Genomic DNA, 21113 nt, shown 5'->3' on the forward strand with positions numbered 1-21113 from the left:
TTGTATTTAGTGAAATGATTATTGGTCATCAGCTGCTGTTAACTTCTAAGTGTGACATACAAGAAAGATGTTTCAGGTTGGAGAGTGAAGACTTTTTTTCCCCTTTTGTGGTGAGGAATGGATTTAAGGGATTTAAGGATCCACAAAGTCCCTATTCTGTCACTTAAAAAATTTCTTGATCTGTAAAGTTCAGTTAAAGTACCCATGTTGTATGCTAAACAAGAAGTTAGAATATATAATTAGTATTGAAGCCTATAAGAACAATTGTCATAACGTGAACAGTAGTACTGAGAGAAGGAAGAAACAGTTTGTCACTCAGGCCAAGTATGCCAGGTATACACACACCCCCTTTACTGGGCTCATGCCAGTATCACTCCAACTGTCATGCTTTCCTAAGAAGGTAATCTACTCATTGAGTTTGGGAGCAGGATACTGCTGGACTTTGAACATCTGTGTAGTTCAAATAGCAAATCATTATACATGAATAGCTAACTACTATACAAACAAAACTATTATCTCATTAGCTTGGCTTTTATGTAAGATTGCATGCTGCATTTTACAACTTACACATTTAAAAGTGACAGACACCTAAAACAATATTAAATTGGATCTATCTATACACTTAACCAAAAAGCTGACTATTCCTAAGCCAATCTACTGGCTATTCTATATACTTCCAAAGTACGAATGGCATATAAATATTCTGTGCTGTGAGTAGTACATCTGTTTTTAAATCACATCAGAATAGGGGCAACTGGCAGGCTCAGTGGGTAGAGCATGTGACTCTTAACCTCAGGGTCATGAGTTCAAGCCCCAAACTGGGCCTAGAGCTTACTTTAAAAAAGAAAAATCACAACAGTACATCTAATAGCCCTTTAAAAGATGACACTGGTTCTAAAGAAACCTAAATTTGAACAGCTAAGCCACCTAAAACTATAGGTACCATAACATCATAAATCTAAAACTATATAAGCACAGATATACCCAGTTCTTTAGCGATTATGAAGAGTTGACTTCCATACATAATTGTACCATGAGATTAATTATCTAGATTCAACAGTGAGGGCACTTTGTAACTGCACTGAAGAAATATAATTAACCTGGGGGGGGTGGTGGTGGTGGAGAAAAACCGATACATTTTACTTTGATAAGATTACAAATTTATTTCCAGTAAAGATCCAGTACTTTATTACTATAAACCTTCTTGATATTGGTACTTAAAAAGAAATAAAAAATGTTTTAAAGAATAAAATTTTGGTTTAGGGATTACAAATAATAAAATATACTTAGGCTATTAAAGCACTTATCTGATAAGACTATCTATTTGCTTCTATTTCATCATTCATAAAGGGACCTGAAAAATAAATGAGAAAAATCAAGTTGTGAGTCATTAGTATGTTCTGCTCTTCAAATTAAGATTACAAATTAACATTTTTCTCAGTTTGTAAAAAAAAAAAAAAAAAAAAAAAACATTATCCAAATACTATTAAGAAACTAGAGGGGATCCCTGGGTGGCGCAGCGGTTTGGCGCCTGCCTTTGGCCCAGGGCGCGATCCTGAAGACCCGGGATCGAATCCCACGTCGGGCTCCCGGTGCATGGAGCCTGCTTCTCCCTCTGCCTATGTCTCTGCCTCTCTCTCTCTCTCTCTGTGACTATCATAAATAAATTAAAAAAAAATTAAAAAAAAATTATAGAATATTGGTGGTATCAACAATGAACTACATAAACTTATTAGAAGACTCTATTGTCAATTCTATCTAGCCTGATTTATTAATTGGATGTAAAACCCACTCAATTTACAAGAGGCTCTTCTTTGGGGAGTGGTAGAAAAACAATAGCTGTTTCTAAAATTTACATGGGAATGGAAATTAGCCCAAACAATTTTGAGTAAGTTAGAAGATAAGGCCCATGCCACATGATTTGAAGACATATTATTAACGTAACAGAGGAAGTCTGAAGAGACTCACAAATATGGTCAACTGACAAAAGTGAAAAGGAAATCAGTGGAGAAGGTAGTGTTTTTCATAAATGGTCAACAACTGAACATCTGCATGCAAAAACAAACACCAAAAACCAAATTATACCTTCTACCACATACATCAAAGTGATCATACACAAAAATGTACCTAAACTAAAACTTTCTAAAAAGGAAGAAAACAAGATCTCTGAGACTGGTTTAAAAAGGAGTTCTCGGGCAGCCTGGGTGGCTCAGCGGTTTAGCGCCGCCTTCAGCCCAGGGCCTGATCCTGGAGACCCGGAATCGAGTCCCACATTGGCCTCACTGCATGGAGCCTGCTTCTCCCTCTGCCTGAGTCTCTGCCTCTCTGTCTTTCATGAATAAATAAATAAAATCTCAAAAAAAAAAAAAAAAAAAAAAAGGAGTTCTCAGATACCATACGATAGCATGATACATGAATAAAAACCGACAAACTTGGGGATCCCTGGGTGACTCAGCGGTTTAGCACCTGCCTTCAGCCCAGGGCATGGTCCTGGAGTCCCGGGGATTGAGTCCCACATCGGGCTCCCTGCATGGGGCCTGCTTCTCCCTCGGCCTGCGTCTCTGACTCTCTCTCTGTCTCTCTCATGAATAAATAAATAAATCTTTAAATAAATAAATCCTTAAATAAATAAATCTGTAAATAAAATAAAATAAAAATGGGCAAGTATTGGGGCACCTGGGTGGCCCAGTTAAGTGTCCAACTCTTGACTTCAGCTCAGGTCATGATCTCAGGGCTGTGAGTTCAAGTCCTGTGTAGGCTCCAGTGCTTAAATCTCCGGGGGGGGGGGGGGGGGGAGGGGAGAAAAAGATTCTCACTCTGCCCTTCCCCTGCCTTATCTCTTTAAAAAAAAAAAATACATATATATATATATATATTTGAACAGACAATTCAAACTACAAACAAAACTATCTTCTTAAACTATACCACTCCTCTTAAGAGATCACAATATTTATATATATCTTTCCACTCCATAAATACCCAAATCTTTAAAAAGTAAACATGGGTACTATGGTTAATACAGTAAGGTTGCTGAAGAGCAAGGGTCCTTAACACATCTTGAGTTTGTGTGTGTTTTTCTTTTTTTTTTTTTTAAAGATTTTATTTATTCATGAGAGACACACAGAGAAAGGCAGAGAAATAAACAGAGGGAGAAGCAGTCTCCACGCAGGGAGCCCAATGCAGGACTTGATCCCAGGACCCCAGGATCATGACAAGAGCCGAAGGCAGACGCTCAACCACTGAGTCACCCAGACGCCACTTGAGTTTGTGTCTGAAGTATAATTTGAACTTTCATTTTTTTTTTAAACTTTTTTTTTTTTTTTTTTTTTTAATTTATTTATGATAGTCACAGAGAGAGAGAGGCGCAGAGACACAGGCAGAGGGAGAAGCAGGCTCCATGCACCGGGAGCCCGACGTGGGATTCGATCCAGGGTCTCCAGGATCGCGCCCTGGGCCAAAGGCAGGCGCCAAACCGCTGCGCCACCCAGGGTTCCCTGAACTTTCATTTTTATTATGTGGAAACACAGAATTTTAGGAAAATTCATTTAAATAGGGAGTTCAACTACATAATCCATATGGGAAAGGGAATTATTAAAAACTTTTAAACAGGAAAAAGCCAACAAGACTTCAAGACCAATGTTTGCTGAGAATTATTCTTAAGATATCACCAAGGACAGGTCTTGGGTGGTTCAGTTGGCTAATCATCCCACCACTCTTGGTTTTGTCTCAGGTCATGATCTGGCAGTTGTGGGCTGGAGCCCCCCCAGCCTCTGTGCTCAGCACAGACTCTGCTTCAGATTCTCTGCTTCAGATTCTCTCCCTCTCCCTCCTGCTCACTCTCAAATAAATGAAATCTTAAAAGAAAAAAAAAAAGCATCAAGGAAATACTAAGAATTTAGAGAAAGTGAAATGGTATATAAGAACAGAGGTATAAAGAGTTTGATAAACTATCACCTTTAGTGCATTGGCAGGTTTGAGTCAGCAGCAACTAAGTGATAAGACTGAATGCAAACATTTGGATGCTTACAATATAGCATGTTGCCAGAAAATATTAAATATAAACAAGTTAAATAGGATGTAATTCTTTACCCAGGTTTCCCCTGCCATCTAGAAAAACAGAAAGTAGAAGGTTCCTAGGAAACCATTCATAAGCCAAAATGCATAAAGTAAAGAAATTACCATTAATTTTTTTTTTTTTTTTTTAATTTATGATAGTCACAGAGAGAGAGGCAGAGACACAGGCAGAGGGAGAAAAAGGCTCCATGCACCGGGAGCCCGACGTGGGACTCGATCCCGGGTCTCCAGGATCGCGCCTGGGCCAAAGGCAGGCGCTAAAGCACTGCGCCACCCAGGGATCCCAAAATTACCATTAATTTATACTGAAAAAATTTTGAGCATTCCCAGATCTCCAAAATAACCTTTCTTAGTGTTTTCTGACACCTCTGCATGCATCTTGCTAACAGATGCACAAAATATATTGAGATAAAAGGCAGATGCTCACAGACACAGTTCAAAGGTATGCTGGCTTAACACAGTGTAGTTCCCAGGGAAGGAGCCTTGTACTGCCACTTTCCCTGCTAGGGTGGCATGCCAACAGCTTGCTGGAAAACACACTGAACAATTTTTGCTTTTTGCCTTTTTGTTTTTTTTAATTTTTTTTTTTTATGATAGTCACATAGAGGAGAGAGAGAGAGAGAGAGGCAGAGACATAGGCAGAGGGAGAAGCAGGCTCTATGCACCGGGAGCCCGACGTGGGATTCGATCCCGGGTCTCCAGGATTGTGCCCTGGGCCAAAGGCAGGCGCCAAACCGCTGCGCCACCCAGGGATCCCAACTTTTTGCCTTTTTGAAGTAGACTAAAGAGATACCAATGTAAGTCCTTTAAAAAAAAAAAAAAAATATATATATATATATTTATATATATATATTTATTTATTCACGAGAGCGGGGTGGGGGGGGGCAGAGACACAGGCAGAGGGAGATGCAGGCTTCATGCAGGGAGCCTAACACGGGACTCGATCCCAGGTCTCCAGGATCAGGCCTTGGGCTGAAGGCAGACACTCAACTTCTGAGCCACTCAGGTGTCCCTTTAGGTCTTTTGTTAAAAAAGAAGTGGTGTAGGGCACCTGGGCGGCTCAACTGCTTAAGCGTTTACTTTTGGCTCAGGTCATGATTCCAGGGTCCTGACATTGGCCTGGGCTTCCTGCTCAGTGGGAATCTGCTTCTTCTTCTCCCTCTGTTCCCCTACTCCCCACTCCGCTCATGTGCTCTAATAGGTGAATAAAATCTTAAAAAAAAAGAAAAAAAGTGATGTAATATGAACATTTGTGAGGTTTTTAAAAGATTTTATTTTTAAGTCACCTCTACACCTAACATGAGACCTTAACTTATAACCAACCTTGAGATCAAAAGTTGCACACTCTACCAACTGAGCCAGGCAGGTGCCCCATGTGTGCAGGTTTATGTACTAATACATATACTGTGTGTACACACACACACATACACTGAACTACAAATGTGTTCTTTGGGAAGGAGAAAGATACATTCTAACAAATAAGGAAATCTGGGAGTTTCCTAGAGATCTGGCGAATGAAATCTCCAATGAATTTAGGAGAAAAACACTGCAGTTGCCAATATTAGCAGGAAAAAATTTCTGCGATGCTAATAACTGAAACAAAGTAAAAAGGCTAATCTATATATGATTATGAGGAACAGAATCTAGAGGACAATCAGAATGCCTAACGGTTTCTCCACCTGATTCAAAGAACTAAGAATTCTCCACAGATCTGAGTTCACAAGGTCTGAAGTGAGGCCCAGGATTTGTATTTTGAGTAAGTATCTGGTGTGATGCTTGTGAATACACTAAAATTTGAGAACTACTGATTTGGATTTAGTAAAAGGAGAACATAAGAGAGACAGTTAAAAGGTTTTAAGAGAGGAGATTTCTGTTAGAAAGCTTAATGGAGAATGAAGTTGTAGGGCATGATGATTATTGATGAAAACTTTTCTTCACTGAATTTTAAAAGAAACCCAGGTCTTAAAAATAGGAACACATACCTAGATGATGAAAAGGGAAGCTTCTGCTAGAAACTTCACAGAAGTTTCAAATATCTTATGATTCAGCATCAGTTTCCTGAACATTTCCAACATGAGGGTGGACAAAATGCATAAATGCACAGTAAATAGCACCTTTCATATTTTACTGACAGGTCAAGAAAGAGAAACATAGCTCTGACTTAAGACAGGTCAGGTCAATTTGGTCAAAGAAAATTTTATAGAACTTGGTTCTACACTGCAAAAGAACCTTAATACAACATTCTTTTATCAGCAAAAAGAGGGGATTCAGGTTTACAAATCATGTGCCACTAACACATTCTATTAACACCTAATTACTTCATTTCATAGGAGAAAAAAGTAACAAAGGTGCCTGACTGGCTCAGCTGGAGGAGCATGCAACTTTTGATCTCGGGGCTGTGAGTTTCAGCCCCACAGTGGGTACAGAGATTACTTAAATAAACTCGGAAAAAAAAAAAAAAAGGAAAAGTAACAGTTAATTCATCGCGTATAACTAAATGTTCTATTTACTATTTCAGATGCAAATGAATTCTTAAAATCATTTTAATGCAAACTCTTCCCCCAAAGATACCTAATATTCACGATGTAGCCAATTTCTATTTGAATCACCATTTGACCTTCCAACTGTCCCTCCTACTGAAAAAGGAGTAAATGTGGTTGAATGGAAAGTTTTCCATATTTCTAGAGGATAAGTCTACTAGAAATGAACACAGATCCTTCCTTCACAGGCAATATAATGATTCATTCACTAGCTGACATACATTTGACATGGAAAGCCTAAAGGCAAGCCACAATGTTGGCAAGTCATGTTCGAATTATTTCTGACAACAAAAAGTTTCTTTTCCTTCCTGGCAACCCTTTCAGGATATGAAGCCAAATGAAGCTTTCTGACAAATGACTTCACTTGTAAACACGATGTGCCATCCCCCTCTCCCACCCCATCTAGGTATCTGGACAGCTTCCAAACTAAAATTCAGGAGAGATGCTTTAAACATGAAACTCAGGCTCATCTACTCCAAATCCATTCTTTCCCCTAAATGGAAATCTGACAAAACAGGAAGTACTTGGCAGCATATAGGAGCAAGTTCTGTAGCTTATGTATTTACTGGTAACAGACTAGTTTTTCATCACCGTGTAATAAAATGCAGAACTTCACATTTAAGAGGAAAACAAAAAATTTGCCTTGGTTACCACAGTTCCCTTGGCAATTTAAAGGTCTTAAGGACAGTATCACATAGGACACTGAAGAATAAGAAACAGGAAGATGGCTTTTATTTTTGTTATAGTCTTTCAAGTCTCCCCCTGCCACCCCCCAGTCCTGTCGGTCAAGATCTAAAAGCCACTAAAATTATACAAACACTGGGGGCAATTCTAGGACTACATAAAACTAAGAAATACAAAGATTGAAAAGAAAAAAAATAAGATTTTTGGTTTGGTTTTAGGGAACCAACTTAGGGGGAAAGATTTTGTTTATGCTTCCACAGGATTGGATAGCCCTAAATACAAATTCATGTAAGTCCCTAAGTGGGCCATGAGACTCAGTAATACACTACCAAACATACCATAAGCCAACAATTTTTTGTTCCTTACCTACTTTGAAAATAATTTGAAGCAACTTATTATAAAGGCGCTTTGCAACAGAAATTATATTTGAAAGAATAAATGTTCAAAGTGCAAAAGAAAAGGTGACCTAGTAGAAGGAAAATGGTAGTTTTGGGCTATGCCAAGAGGGAGAAAATAATCATAAAAAAACACTAAACTGGGGATCCCTGGGTGGCGCAGCGGTTTGGCGCCTGCCTTTGGCCCAGGGCGCGATCCTGGAGACCCGGGATCGAGTCCCACGTCGGGCTCCCGGTGCATGGAGCCTGCTTCTCCCTCTGCTTGTGTCTCTGCCTCTGTCTCTCTCTCTGTGTGACTATCATAAATAAATTTAAAAAAATAAATAAATAAATAAATTTAAAAAATAGGGTTAAAAAATAGGGTTAAAAAAAATCATGTCAGTCATAATAGGGTTAAAAATAGGTTTAAAAAAAAAAAAAAGGGTTAAAACCCCGCCTGCAGCCTAGGGTATGATCCTGGAAACCCGGGATCGAGCGCCACATCGGGTTCCCTGCATGGAGCCTCTGGCCTGTGTCTCTGCTTCTCTCTCTCTGTGTCTACGAATAAATAAAATGTTAAAAAAAAAAAAAAAGAAAAAAAGAACTACCAGAGAAAATACTGGAGAACACTGTACTTTCATTTATTGCATGTGGGCAATTTTACACACACAAATGCAAAATAGAAACTTCACTATAATGAAATTAGTGGTCTTTCTTAGCTATTATTTCAGATATCTATTTTATCACACAATGAAAGTATTTAGAATGCCTATTAACTAAAACAAGTGAGGTAGATACGACATTAAAGCTTCTATTAGAATTTGATGCTATGTGATAGGAATTCCATGGGGGGTACGCCTGGGTGGCTCAGCTGTTGAGTGTCTCAGGGCGTGATCCTGGGATTGAGTCCCACATCGGGCCCCCTGCATGGAGCCTGCTTCTCCCTTTGCCTATGTCTCTGCCCCTCTCAGTCTCTTCATGAATAAATAAAATGTTAAAAAAAAAAAAAAAAAAAGGAATCCCACAGAATAGGAATAGCAGTACTTCCTTAAGTGATAAAATTAATGAGTTAATACCTGATATACTGGATTCAGAATCTCGTGCTAAATATCAATTAACTTTTCAGGGACACAAAGATATTAGAAGTAGGCTCAGAAATGCTTATTTGAAAAATATGATGCTGGATTGAAACTATCAAGTGTATTAAGAGCTGTAAGTATCTAGCCCTGTGACCTTTATCTCTAAAAGCAGATACTCAAGCAGAGTAATGTATCCCAGGTCACAACCAATGAGAACTGGCTTATGATTAGAACACAGAACAAATGGTTTTCAAATCCAGGGTTCCTATATTAAGATGATTATTCAATCAAACATCCCACTGAACTACTGTAGAAATTCTGAGAATTTTTGAGCTAAGGGTACATACTTGCCATTTTAGCTTTATGAATGCCTAATGTGAGCCTGTTATTTTAACTTATCTCATTTTCCACTATTCTCAATTATTTCAAATTTAGAGGGCAAGACCCTCTCAATATTTCAGTAACTGAGGACCATGTTAGCGTCCTCATGAAATCTCTCACCCAGTTCCTCTTCTGACTACCCCTACTTTCCACGCCTAGAGGCATTATGATAATAAGAAAATATGTTACTTGTAAAGTGAAATTACTGATTCAGTCAAGTGTCTTATACTGGCAGAAGATATACTCTAAGCCCTGGCCAAACTTCACAAATTTGGACCACTGGTAATAAGGAAGATTGGTGGGTGGGCATATCTGTGAAAAATCAGTTATTTAAAAAAAAAAAAAAACAGAACAAAACAAAACAAAAAACCTAATCCCTCTGGTGGACAGATATACCACCTTTAAAAAAACAGCATGAAAATATTCCAATGAAATTCTTGACCTGTGGATAGTCTTCCCTAGTGAATTACATGTTCTCGAATCTGACTTAATTCTAAAACCTCAAGTGATCAAATTTTAAGTGATCAGGCAAGATGCTCCTAATGTACCAACACTGACAAAGCATATTTTTACTGGCATGCATTTGTCTAATGAATATCATCACCTTTTAGGGACGCCTGGGTGGCTCACTGGTTGAGAGTCTGCCTTTGGCTTAGGTTGTGATCCCAGGGTCTTGGGATCAAGCCCCACATCAGGCTCTCTCTGCTTCTCTGTGTGTCTCTCTTGAATAAATACATTTTTAAAAAGAAAAAAAAAAGGAGTATCACCTTTTAGGGGTGCCTGAGTGGCTCGGTCAGTTGGGCATCTGCCTTCAGCTCAGGTCATGATCTCAGGGTCCTGGATTGAGCCCTGCATTGTGCTCCTTGCTCAGCAGGGAGGCTGCTTCTCCCTCTCCCTCTGCCTGATGCTCCTCCTGCTTGTGTTCTGTCAAATAAATAAATAAATCCTTAAATAAATATCACATTTGGATTGTATATACTTTATAAACTTTCCCACAAATGAGTGCCTACTAAGTGCCAAGGCTTGTGACAGGTTCTAAACTTACTAAGGTGGGTAAGGTATGTTCTCTGACTGTAAGGATGTCCTAACTTAGTGAAGGACATTTAAATGAATAAAAAGTTAAAATGTAAGATACAAAGTGACAGGAATCATGTTAAGAGGAAACATATGGAATTCATATGGACAGATTACCTATATAGCTGTAGAGGTTATTAACAAAAGTTTAAAAAACAGAGTTGACTATGCGGGGATAAGGGAACATTCTAGATTGTGGGAAAAGTGTAAATAAAAACAAAGATCAGGGAAAACAAAAACTTTGTATATGGAAGCCATGACATTTTTAGTGTAACTGCAGCAAATTAGTCTGGAGAGAGCGATATGAAAGGTCTAGGATGGGAGGCAAAGAGTCTAGATGCTTTATTTCTGTATATAATGTATTCTTTTAAAAGCTGCTGGAATGACAAATAATATTTAACAGCATTATATATAATAACACCACTATAATATCTGATAGCTTCCTAAACCCCTGGCATTACTCTAAGCACTTTACATGTATGAACTCATTTAATACTAATCCCAACATTGTCAGGGAGTTCTACATATATTATCCACATTTTACAGATGGGGCAGAGAAGTTAAGAAATTTGCTGTAAACTACCCTTCCCACAAAAACCCTGGTCATACCTGCACATTCTAAAGCTGGAAGTATCTTCTTTGCTATCCCTGAGCTATTTTTAAAAGCTATCATTCTAATGGGGGCATGGACAAGGCCTAAATCCTGTAAGTAGCTCCAATCACTTAATCTTTGAGAAATAAAAGATACCAAAGGGATTAATAAAAAGAAAAGCAATGAAAACATACACATAACCATATATTCATTATAAACTAAGCATGCTGAAAATCAATGCACAAATGTTTCTGAATGTATTACTTTTTCCTCAGTCTGTAAAAATAGATTGTGTCTTCTAACTCAAAGCCAACACTATGATGGGAAAAATTTTAAATACCTAATTATTTAAATGAAATCAAAGACTTTTTTTTTTTTTTTAAAGATTTTATTTATTTATTCATGAGAGTCACGGAGAAAGAGGCAGAGACATAGGCAGAGAGAGAAGCAGGGTCCCTGCAGTAAACTAGATGCAGGACTTGATCCCAGGACCCTGGGATCATGACTTGAGCCGAAGGAAAATGCTCAACCACTGAGCCACCCAGATGCCCGAATTACATATTTTAAAGACTCTTGGCTAAACATTCGTGCTCCACACATATCTGTTGCTGCTCTTTATTTTGTTAAAAATGAAAGAAAATACACAAAATCTAGTCCACTGAGAAAGAGGAGGGAAAGATATTTTTTACCCCATGTATTTGAGTAATTTAAAAGCAAACATGTATTTTCTAAGATATTATCTTAAAACTGTATTTTTTTTTAATGAAAAACTGACCTCTTCTTCAGTTTGAGAATCATCTGGTTTCCCTGCAGTTATTTTATGTTCTAATCCACTTTAATTTTTCAAATTGTACTTTATTTATTAATTTAAGTAATCTCTATACCCAACTCAGGGTTCAACCTCACCATCCCAACACTCCAAAACCAAGAGTCACAGGCTCTTCTGACTGAGCTAGTCAAGTCATACTTTAAAGATGAAAAATAAGAAAACCTTGATATATGCAGTAAAATCTAATCGAAGAATGGAATTAAAATTCAAAATACAGGAAACAATGTTAGGTAGAGCACTTGCCTTGTCCCAGTTAGGGAGCTCATAGGCACTTTGACAAAAGAATGGCTACCAGAAATTTCCAGCTCTAACTAGCAAGTTTAAAACTGATTTCATTTTCCTTACTAATCAGTGGTCTTTCCTGACCTTCCAAATTTGTTAATAGTATGCACTATCCCCTGCTCTTTAAAACCTAGAGTGTTTTTTCTTCTTCTACAATCAAATAGAGATCAAATGCTATCAACTTTTTCTTTTTCCCTCAGGATCTCTTACCTATTCCTTCCTCTCTCCAGGTCCTACTCTAGTTTCAAGCATACTGATGCACTGCAACAGTATCTTTTTTTTTTTTTTTTTAAAGATTTATTTATAGAGAGCACACTTGCAGAATGGGGAGAGGAAGAGGGATAAAAACTGAAGCCAACTCCACACAGAGTCCAAGGCAGGGCTCAGAAGACAGTATGGAACACTTTGCACTTTGTTAAGTGCAGCACCTCCCACTGCAACAGTATCTTAACTGTCTCCCTACTTCCAATTCCTGTGTCATTTCTTCAAGTCACACTGGACACTGTTTCCAAATGATTTTCTAATAGTACATCCTGTGTATTTTGTACCCCTCAGTGTCTATCCAAAAACCCTCAACAAAAATAACGAAAATTAAAGTTTATATGGAAGAATATCTGCAGTAAATTACTATTAAATATATAATAGTCTCAAAGAATTAAGAAATATCGTAACTCCTACATAAATGGACAGAAATCCTGAAGACAGATCTTGTCTATTAGTAACAATCAGGAAGTGAAATTACAGAAAAAGGTCCCACTTTACTAGTTAACAACAAAAATATTACAGGGAAAAGGAGAGCTCAACATATTTTGTACCTAATTAGCAAAAATGATTAGAATTATAAGCTACCCAACGCTGACAGTCCAAAAAGACAGAATATAATGGATGCACATAGATGATATTATAGCACAATACTGAAAAAAACCAGAAACCTAAAAGGTCAAGCAATAGAAAGAAGAAGCCGAAGATGAAAGAGTTTGATGGAATATTTTCAGACGTTAAAGTTTTAACAGGGACTGTGTGGTCACACTGAATGCTCACTACAATGTTAAAGGAGCGAAGAAAAATAAAAGTTAATCTAGTACTAAAGAAAAATATGCATACAGACAAGGAAGAGGGAAATTTTAGAAATCTGATGTTAGAGTGGGATTAAAAGTGATTTTTTTTTAGTTCCATTTTGATTTGTAAAATTTGAGAATAAAACAAAAATAATTTTCATTTCCAGTTCACATCCCAGCTTTCAAGTCATCTCTCAAGGTTCCCAAACCTGTAGAGAGGACAACGACCCCATATAATTCTGATGTGCAGCTAATGCTAGAAATGTGGACGAGTTTGCCTCACGAAATTTTCTTAACATAATCTTCAATCACCATCCTTTCTAAACTTGTTTACTAACTAGCACCAAACAGCTTTTTAAATATAATTTTTTAAAAAAGATTTTATTCATTCATTTATTTATTTCATTTTATTTATTTATTATTTATAAATTATTATAAATTTATTTATTTATTTATTCTCAGAGGGAGAAGCAGGCTCCATGCAGGGAGCTCGATGTGGACAAAATCCCAGGCCCTTGGGATCATACCCTGAGCCAAAAGGCAGATGCTCAAACACTGAGCCACCCAGGCATTCCAGTATAAATTGTATTCTGGATCACAACTTCCCATCCACTAAGAAAGCCTAAGATCTTCCCTTTTAATTTTACAAATTATAGTTCAACCTTGAAGAGTCTCCAATGATCACTAAGTAAATTTCTTTTTCTTCTGCATTATAAAACAATTTGGCGTGGGGCACCTGGATAGCTCAGCTGGTTAAGCATCTGACTCTAACTGGCTCAGATCATGATATCAGGATTTTGAGAATAAGCCCTGTGTCAGGCTCTGCATTAGGCATGGGGCCTGCCTAAGATTTTCTCTCCCTCTGTGCTCCCCTCTAATAAAAAAAAAACCCACAAACTCAATTTGGTTTTTATTTATTTTTAAATATTTTATTTACTTATTCATGAGACCCAGAGACACAGACAGAGGGAGAAGCAGGCTCCATGCAAGGACCCCGGGACTCCAGGATCATGCCCTGGGCCAAAGGCAGGCGCTAAACCGCTGAGCCACCCATGGATCCCCTCAATTTGGTTTTTATAAAACAATTAGATGCAGGGTGCCTGGGTGGCTTAGTTGGTTGAGTGTCTACTTTTGGCTCAGGTCATGATCCCAGAGTCTTGGGATCAAGCCTTACATCAGAGAGCCTGCTCCTCTCTCCCATTTGTGTACTCTCTCTCAAATATATAAAATCTTAAAAAAAAAAAAAAAAAAAAAGATGTGACTGTATACTGAACTTTAACAAATCTATTATTCTAGTAAGCCATGATTTAAATCTTTAAAAACTTACCTAAATTGATTGAATCTTTTCAAATAAATATATTAACTTTCCACCTTTAGGTTTTCTTTTACTAAGTTTCTTAAGCATACATCCTTGCCATGTAGAAACATCACCAGATACCCTAGATCAGCTTGACTCCAAATCCTAAAATGTCACTCTAGTTTGAATTACATGTGGAAAAAACCCTAATAATCTATGCTACTACAAAGCTATAAAACTAGCAGTGACACCTAAGAGAGCAAAAGACTATACAGGGATTGCAAAGATTGCTTTGTTAACAAATGAGCAAGTTATGTAACTTTCTAAAAAATAGCGAAACCATTAGGAAAGCAGGTACATTCAACACAGCAATCTGTTCTACTTCTCAACACATTTACAGAAACTTTAGGTGGAACAAATGCGATCATTTTTTGAGAAATATATATCTTGACACACACACAACACAGACACACAAACACACACACACATATATGTAAAATAGTAATAGCCGATCTTAGTTACTAAATAAAATGTAAGTAAAACTGCATACCAGAAACAGAATTTTCAACTGCAGATCCAGGTCTTTTAAAACTGGAACATGTTCCTTCATTTTCCCACAAAATGAGGTTTATTCTAAAAGACAAAGACTTCCTTTAGCTTTGAGTATGCCACAGTCCTCAGAATATAAGACTATTTTATAATCTCCTTAAAATACAAAGAAACAAAAACTTCACTTCTAAACACTTTTACTGATGAGATCTCTGTATGTCAACTATTTTAACATGAGCTCAAAAAAAATCATGAAGATGTTCAGTGTTCAGTAATTAAAAAATCCATAAATGGGAACCACATGAATGGATAAACAAATCCATAGGAATATTCTAATTTTGAGATTTCAATGTAGAATACTACCTTAAGAAGCTAATTACATACTGTCCTTTGAATCCTTAACCAAATAAATAAAACATTCTGCTTTCAAAATAGATTTTCATAATAGAAACACTATTAAAATTTTTGGTGATTTTGATTTTGTAGGTAACATTATTCTATTACTTTGGGCTCACTGAAATAGGTTACAAAAACCAAATCTATCGTAATGAATTTTCTCTCATTAATATCTAAAAGATGATCTAGTGACTGTTCAGTTAATATTCATCTACAGTCACCTTCCATTTGTACATCATAAAATCCTTAAGAATTCTCAATGGGCTCTCTAAACCTGCATTACATTAGCAATTACAAATCAGTTCAATACTAAAACAAGTATTTGGATCATTAAAAAAATTCTGAAGGATAAGACAGCATCTGTGGAACATTACAAGTTGTTAGAAAATTATTACTTTTTTTTTGAAAATTATTACTGTTAAAGAAAACATTAAGTTGGTTTATTTCACATATTTCACAAAAGCGCATACAGGTTCATAAGAAACACTGATAAAGCACCTATCATGTACCAGGTAGGGAAAAAGAAGAGTGATTAAAAACCTCATTTGCTGCCCTCTGGGTGTAGAGTCTCAAACTGGGCAAGAGCCTGTAACAGTTGCAAAGTGAATGTGATGAGAGACAATATAAAGGGTCCTATGGGGGTTCAAAAGCACCAAGAGAATGCACATAAAGATGGAAAACTTGAAGGAGGAGACATAAAAGACTAACTATACTATAACAAAGGTATTTGTTTTTAGTATCCTCTAAATGTCACTTCTATGTGACAAAATATTCCACTGTACAACGCCTAACTATTCTAGAATGAAAAATGCATTAGTTTTAAGAAATCACTTGGTAAAGTCCAATAAGATTCTCAAAATTATTTTACTGTATGTGTGACTTAAAAATTGTGATTCTAGGGCAGCCTGGGTGGCCCAGTGGTTTGGCGCAGCCTTCAGCCCGGGGTGTGAACCTGGAGACCCAGGATCCAGTCCCGCGTCAGGCTCCCTGCATGGAGCCTACTTTTCTCTCTCTGCCTCTCTCTCTGTCATAAATAAATAAATAAAAGCTTTAAAAAAAATTGTAATTCTACTTGAATAAAGAGACCCAGGAGAGAAAAATTAAAAAAGATAAAGCTAAAGAAAAAACGGGGGAAAAAAATAAAAGGGAAATGCACAACGAAGATTTGCATGTCTAGGTATTTTAGCCACAGACGTCAGTTCTCAGGCAAAATCTTTTGTAAAATATGAATGAGGATACCAAACATATCACTGCTATTCTAGAAAAACTAAGATATCAGATTATATAAAGTTTGGTACATCTATCTTATAGAATACTATGCAACCATGAAAAATGCTTTATAGGCAAAATGTTTCCCATATTCACAGTATTTTCCATACAGAAAAAAAACATGAATGAGAAAATGAGCACGACTAGAATGACCTTTATCTTATGAAGAAGAGAAACTCCTCTGGCATTATACACAACTACAGCACAGACTATAATTACCTTTTGGTGAAAGGAATACAAGAGATTTTTGTTTTTTTCTTTGGGTTTTTTTTAGTAATTTCCCAATGCCACTGACATGCATTATTTGGATCAAATAGTAAGTTTTAAGTGGAATTATAGGTGATTACCCCCTGGGAAGTTCAGCAGTATGTTGTTTTATTATTTTATTAAGATAAAATAAATCACTTCTCTTTAAATTTCTACTGACATATCTTTTCCACAAGCCGAGTTTTTTAATTAGGAAGAAAGAAATCATAAAAATGTTCGTATTATTCTCTGACAAAAATATTAATACTTAAAAACTCAGAAACGGGAACTCCATGAATGAATACATTTATATATATGTACTAATTTTGATATTCATTCTACAATATCACATCAGGAAGCTAATTATACAGATTCATTTGAACCCCTGGCCAAACCAGGCTTCTTTTAACCACCATTCTTCCATTTTGCTATTTACAGCTCTATTGGTACACAACACTGGTCCATAAAAACTTTCCCACACAATCTACCTAATTCTAAAGATTTTCACAAAAATTGTAACTCACCTCGGTTAATACTTAGGATATGCCACCGAGAGATCTTGTTTTCTTTGTAACAACTGCCAAAAAAAAAAAAAAAAAAAAAAAAAAAAACAAGTTGTTAAATCACACAATAGTTTCTAGTCTGGAGACCCACCAGCTCAACAGGGTTCAAAAGAGAGGTATTAGGACAATAACTTTAAGCAATTATCCAGACCAGTGTGCTTAGCTTAGGTCACTCAAAAATACCCACATCCCACTTTAAGTACTTTGGAGAGGAAACCACTGTTATGAATGAAAATTTTAGTTAGGTGGTTATTCTGAGTAAATTTAGTCAATGCGGATCATCGACGACGTTCCACATTTTAAAATTTCATTCTTTAAAACATCTTGCCAATTCATACTTCCTTTCTACCGTTTCAAATGTATTTTGTTCAACAGAACACACAGATTCTGCGAAAAGAACAAAACCAACGGCTGCCCTGAACAAAGTCCCATCAGGGACGTGCTTAGTTAAGGTGCTTTCGGTCCCAACAAAACCACTACCGTTTCCTCTTAGAGTAGCCTAAGCAAGCCTCGTCCTGAAGGGCACAGCCGCCTCTCAATGGTTAGAGTAGCAGCGTCTGGGCTTGCTCCCGAATTCCACACCCTGAAGCCTTCCGCAGTTTCCTCAACGCTTAATCGTGTGAGGAGCACGCGGAAATTATTTCTCCCGCCCGCCCCACGCAAACGGGTCTAAGCAAGCACCTTGCCTTCTCCCGTGTTAATTAAGGAGGCGCCCACAGCTGGTGACGCTCGGCTGGAAAAATGTGACAAGTTCCCGAAATGCACTTCCAAAGGGAGGAAGAAGTGAGCGGAGAGGAGACGCCAGAAAAATCTCTGGAGAGGCGTGCACAGGACCAGCCTGGAGAAAGAGCCCTGCACGTCTCCTCCGCCCTCTTCTCTCGCGCGGCGGGAGAGGAAGCAAGCCTCGCCCCCTTTCACCCCGCTCCCCACCCCGCCGCAGCGAGACCTTACTCTGCCATGGCTGCCGCGCGGCCCGTCCACTTCCGGTGCCGGTGCCGCTAAAGCTGCGCCATCCCCCAGTCACCCGGACACCCACAGCTTCCAACCGACCTTTCTGGAAGGTCCGCGACTCCTCCGACCTTCGCTAGGTGCTGTCCTGGAGCCAACGGCGGAGAGGTGCCGCGCTCCCATGCATCTGCGGGAATAGAGACCCGGGTCTCTCCTCGCCAGAAACGTAAAATGCGATAGAGCTGCGACCGCCACCGCTCAGACAAAATGGCGCCGACAAGCCGGCTTAGCGCAGGCGCCTTGGAGAGACCCTGCCCCGCCCCCGTGCAAATCCTGGCCGCAGCTCCGGGTTCGATTTCCATGGGACACTTCGCCGCCAATCCTCGCGCCGGACTGCTCTTCCTGACCCCTCATCTTACCAATCAGTGCTCAGCCAAGCACATCCGGAGTCTCCTCAGCCAATCGTTTTTCAGGACCTGCTTACTCAACACGCGATTCTCCAGTAACGTGAGCCTTCGGGGACAGCCAATCACAAGTGGAAGATGTCCTACCTGCTGTTTTTCGCACCAATCCGTGGAGTTTCGTAGCTGCATCCAATGAGGACGGCAGGGAGCGAGCTCCAATCCGAAGCTCTTCGGCGTCATGGGCAGCCAATGGGAGTTCGTGTAGAAGCGAGTCTGCTCAACAGCTTGTTATTTGGTGGATTGTGGCAGTAAATCGGGCGAGTGGGGAACTGGGCGCAGGAACTGCCGCCGCGGCCGGGAGCGGTGCTGCCCGGACGGGGGCCCACGGGGGTCAGCGGGGCGGAGGACCCGGGGGCTGACAGCGCGCACTTGGCCCGCAGTCGGTAGGTGGGGAGGAGGGGAGCGGGGGATACTGAGCGGACGGAGCGGCGGCAGCAGCTCGCGCCGCTGCCCGGGGTCCCGGTGCAGTTGGGAGCTTCGGCGGTGGGGCGGGGGTGCTGGGCAAGCGGTGCGGCGAGCGCAGGGGAAGGGGCGAGGCGTGGAGCAGCCGCGGCAGCTGCAGGAACCGCCGGCGCAGCCGCCTCCTCGGCCGCTTCCCCGGGAAAATGGCTGTGGGGCTGGCCGCGCCGCTAAGTTTGCTTCCGCGCGGCGAGGAGCGGGCTGCTCGGGGGAGCCGGCCCCCAACTCCGCGGCGCGTCCTCCCCGCCGGAGTCCGTGGCAGGACCCGAGAGGGGCCGGGGGCAGGTACCTCTCCGGGCTGTACAAAAAAGTTGAGGCGGGCGCGGGGAGGAGGCGGCGGCTGCCGCTGTGCGGCTCCCCTCCCCTCCCCTCCCCTCCCACACCCTCTCCCGGCCACCTCCCCTCCTCCTCCCCTCCCCGCCCCCCCTCCAGCCCCCCGCCTCGCGCGGGTCTCCCCTCGCTCTCGCGCGTCCGGGCTGAAGGCCGCGGCCCCTGCCCCGTCGGCGGAGAAGCGCTTCTCCTTTCTGACATGGTGCAGAGCGGAGGAAGGATAGCAATGGCGCCGTGACACTCCGCTGCCGCCACCGCGGGCCCGGGGCGGGCCGAGGGGGCCGAGCGGCGGAGGCGGGGCGCGGGCCGAAGTCGGGGTGTCGGGGCGGGGGGGGGCGGGGAGGCAGCGAGAGCTCGGCGACCCTGCCTGGGGGGGCAGCTGCGCAGCCCAAACGGCTCCCGGCCCTCTCCCAGAGCGCTCGGTGCTGGGGCTCCAAGTTGGGCATTTCGGGTCAAAGTGGCGAGCGCGGCGGGGGCGCGGCGGGCCGCTGGCGAACTCCGGGCAGGAGCGGGCTGCCTGCCCTTTGGCGCCCGAGGGGTTCTCGCTGCTTCCTCGGCTCCCGCGTCCCTGGCTGTGCTCCGGGGGATCCTGTCCCTCCGCTGGTGAGGGTGCAGCCCCTCCCCGCTGGCGTTTGTTTACTTTTCCTTGGGTCGCTCCCCTCTGTTGACTGATTCTGTGCCTGTCTTTCCCTTCCCCGCGGTTCTAGCGACGGAGGAGCGAGCTCTCGTGGAGCTGGAACCCCACAGATCGCCAGTAAAAATGAAGGTAAGTGGACTCGGCGCTCCTCTGAAACCTCGTGCCCTGGACACTGCTTGTCGTGAGGCTGGTACTGTGGAATGTCATTTTTTTTTTTTCTTTTTCCCCTACTCACAATTGATTCCTCTACCCAAGCAGCGCTTTCTGAAACTGAGGACGTGTTGAAAGGGTGAGAAATGATCATTGTGTCTAATGCAGTCAGTCCGGCCCCTCTCTGAAGCAGTTAGCACTTTGGAAAGGCTGCACCAGCCTTTCCATTGTTGTCCATTGGGCTAGTATTTTTAAACACTTCCTGTGTTGGCAGCACAACCTTTGCAGAAGTAAAGCTTTCGTCCTGTTTTGGTTCTTTGGGGGATTTTTTTTTTTTTTTTCGAAAAATTTTTTTTCTTCCTCCGTGCCAGTAGGATTTGCTAAGGAAGGAATATATATATATGCATTGTGTAAGGGAGATAATCGTTTTTTTCTGTGAAACAGTCTGTAGCTAAGATATTTGAAGGTGAACTGAAACTATTGTTTTAATTCAGTCATTGTAATAAATATTTTAAAACCTCCATTCAACCTAAAAGTTATCTTCTTCTGAAGATAGCTAATAGAGCAGACATATTTTGTGATGTTTAAAGGGAAAGGAAGTTGTAGCATTGTGTTAGTGCAGTGGCATTGAATGTTTCAGGTCAGATATTTTTTGCCAAAGTGTTGCTCTTTGAGTTGCGTTATTCGTAAATGCACTAATTTGAAAAGGTACTTGATTCCCTACTCATTTACTGTTTCAGCATATTAAACTCTGAAACACAGCATTTCTCCAAACTTTCTCTTTCTACCTCCAGGAAATGACACATTATCTTATTTAATGTTACTTGGGATAACTTAT

The 21113-nt window shown here is 40.5% G+C and overlaps 1 protein-coding gene and 1 long non-coding RNA gene across 7 annotated transcripts in view; one reads left to right on the forward strand and one right to left on the reverse strand.

The window, feature by feature from the left end:
• LOC611178 overlaps positions 1-18551 on the reverse strand; it is a 35610-nt gene extending 17059 nt beyond the window's left edge. Inside the window, exons 1-4 of one of the 3 annotated variants that reach the window (XR_005363314.1) lie at positions 18338-18542; positions 17249-17301; positions 14815-14897; positions 1138-1354 (exon numbers count right to left, since the gene is read on the reverse strand). This is a non-coding gene — a long non-coding RNA (uncharacterized LOC611178). Of the gene's footprint in view, positions 1-1137; positions 1355-10008; positions 10057-14814; positions 14898-17248; positions 17302-18337 lie in introns of those variants that run through there. The other 2 variants (XR_005363315.1, XR_005363316.1) reach the window with 2 other exon arrangements.
• Positions 18552-18889: 338 nt separating this feature from the next.
• ARID4A (AT-rich interaction domain 4A) overlaps positions 18890-21113 on the forward strand; it is a 68112-nt gene continuing 65888 nt past the window's right edge. Inside the window, exons 1-2 of one of the 4 annotated variants that reach the window (XR_005363313.1) lie at positions 18890-19082; positions 20196-20254. Coding sequence is in view for 3 of the 4 variants with exons in the window: in XM_038544824.1 (XP_038400752.1) it covers positions 20249-20254 (6 nt within the window). In the remaining variant the exon portion in view is untranslated. Of the gene's footprint in view, positions 19083-19850; positions 20092-20195; positions 20255-21113 lie in introns of those variants that run through there. The other 3 variants (XM_038544824.1, XM_038544826.1, XM_038544825.1) reach the window with 3 other exon arrangements.

This window comes from Canis lupus, chromosome 8 (genome assembly GCF_011100685.1).
Source record: "Canis lupus familiaris isolate Mischka breed German Shepherd chromosome 8, alternate assembly UU_Cfam_GSD_1.0, whole genome shotgun sequence".
Lineage (NCBI taxonomy): Eukaryota > Metazoa > Chordata > Mammalia > Carnivora > Canidae > Canis > Canis lupus.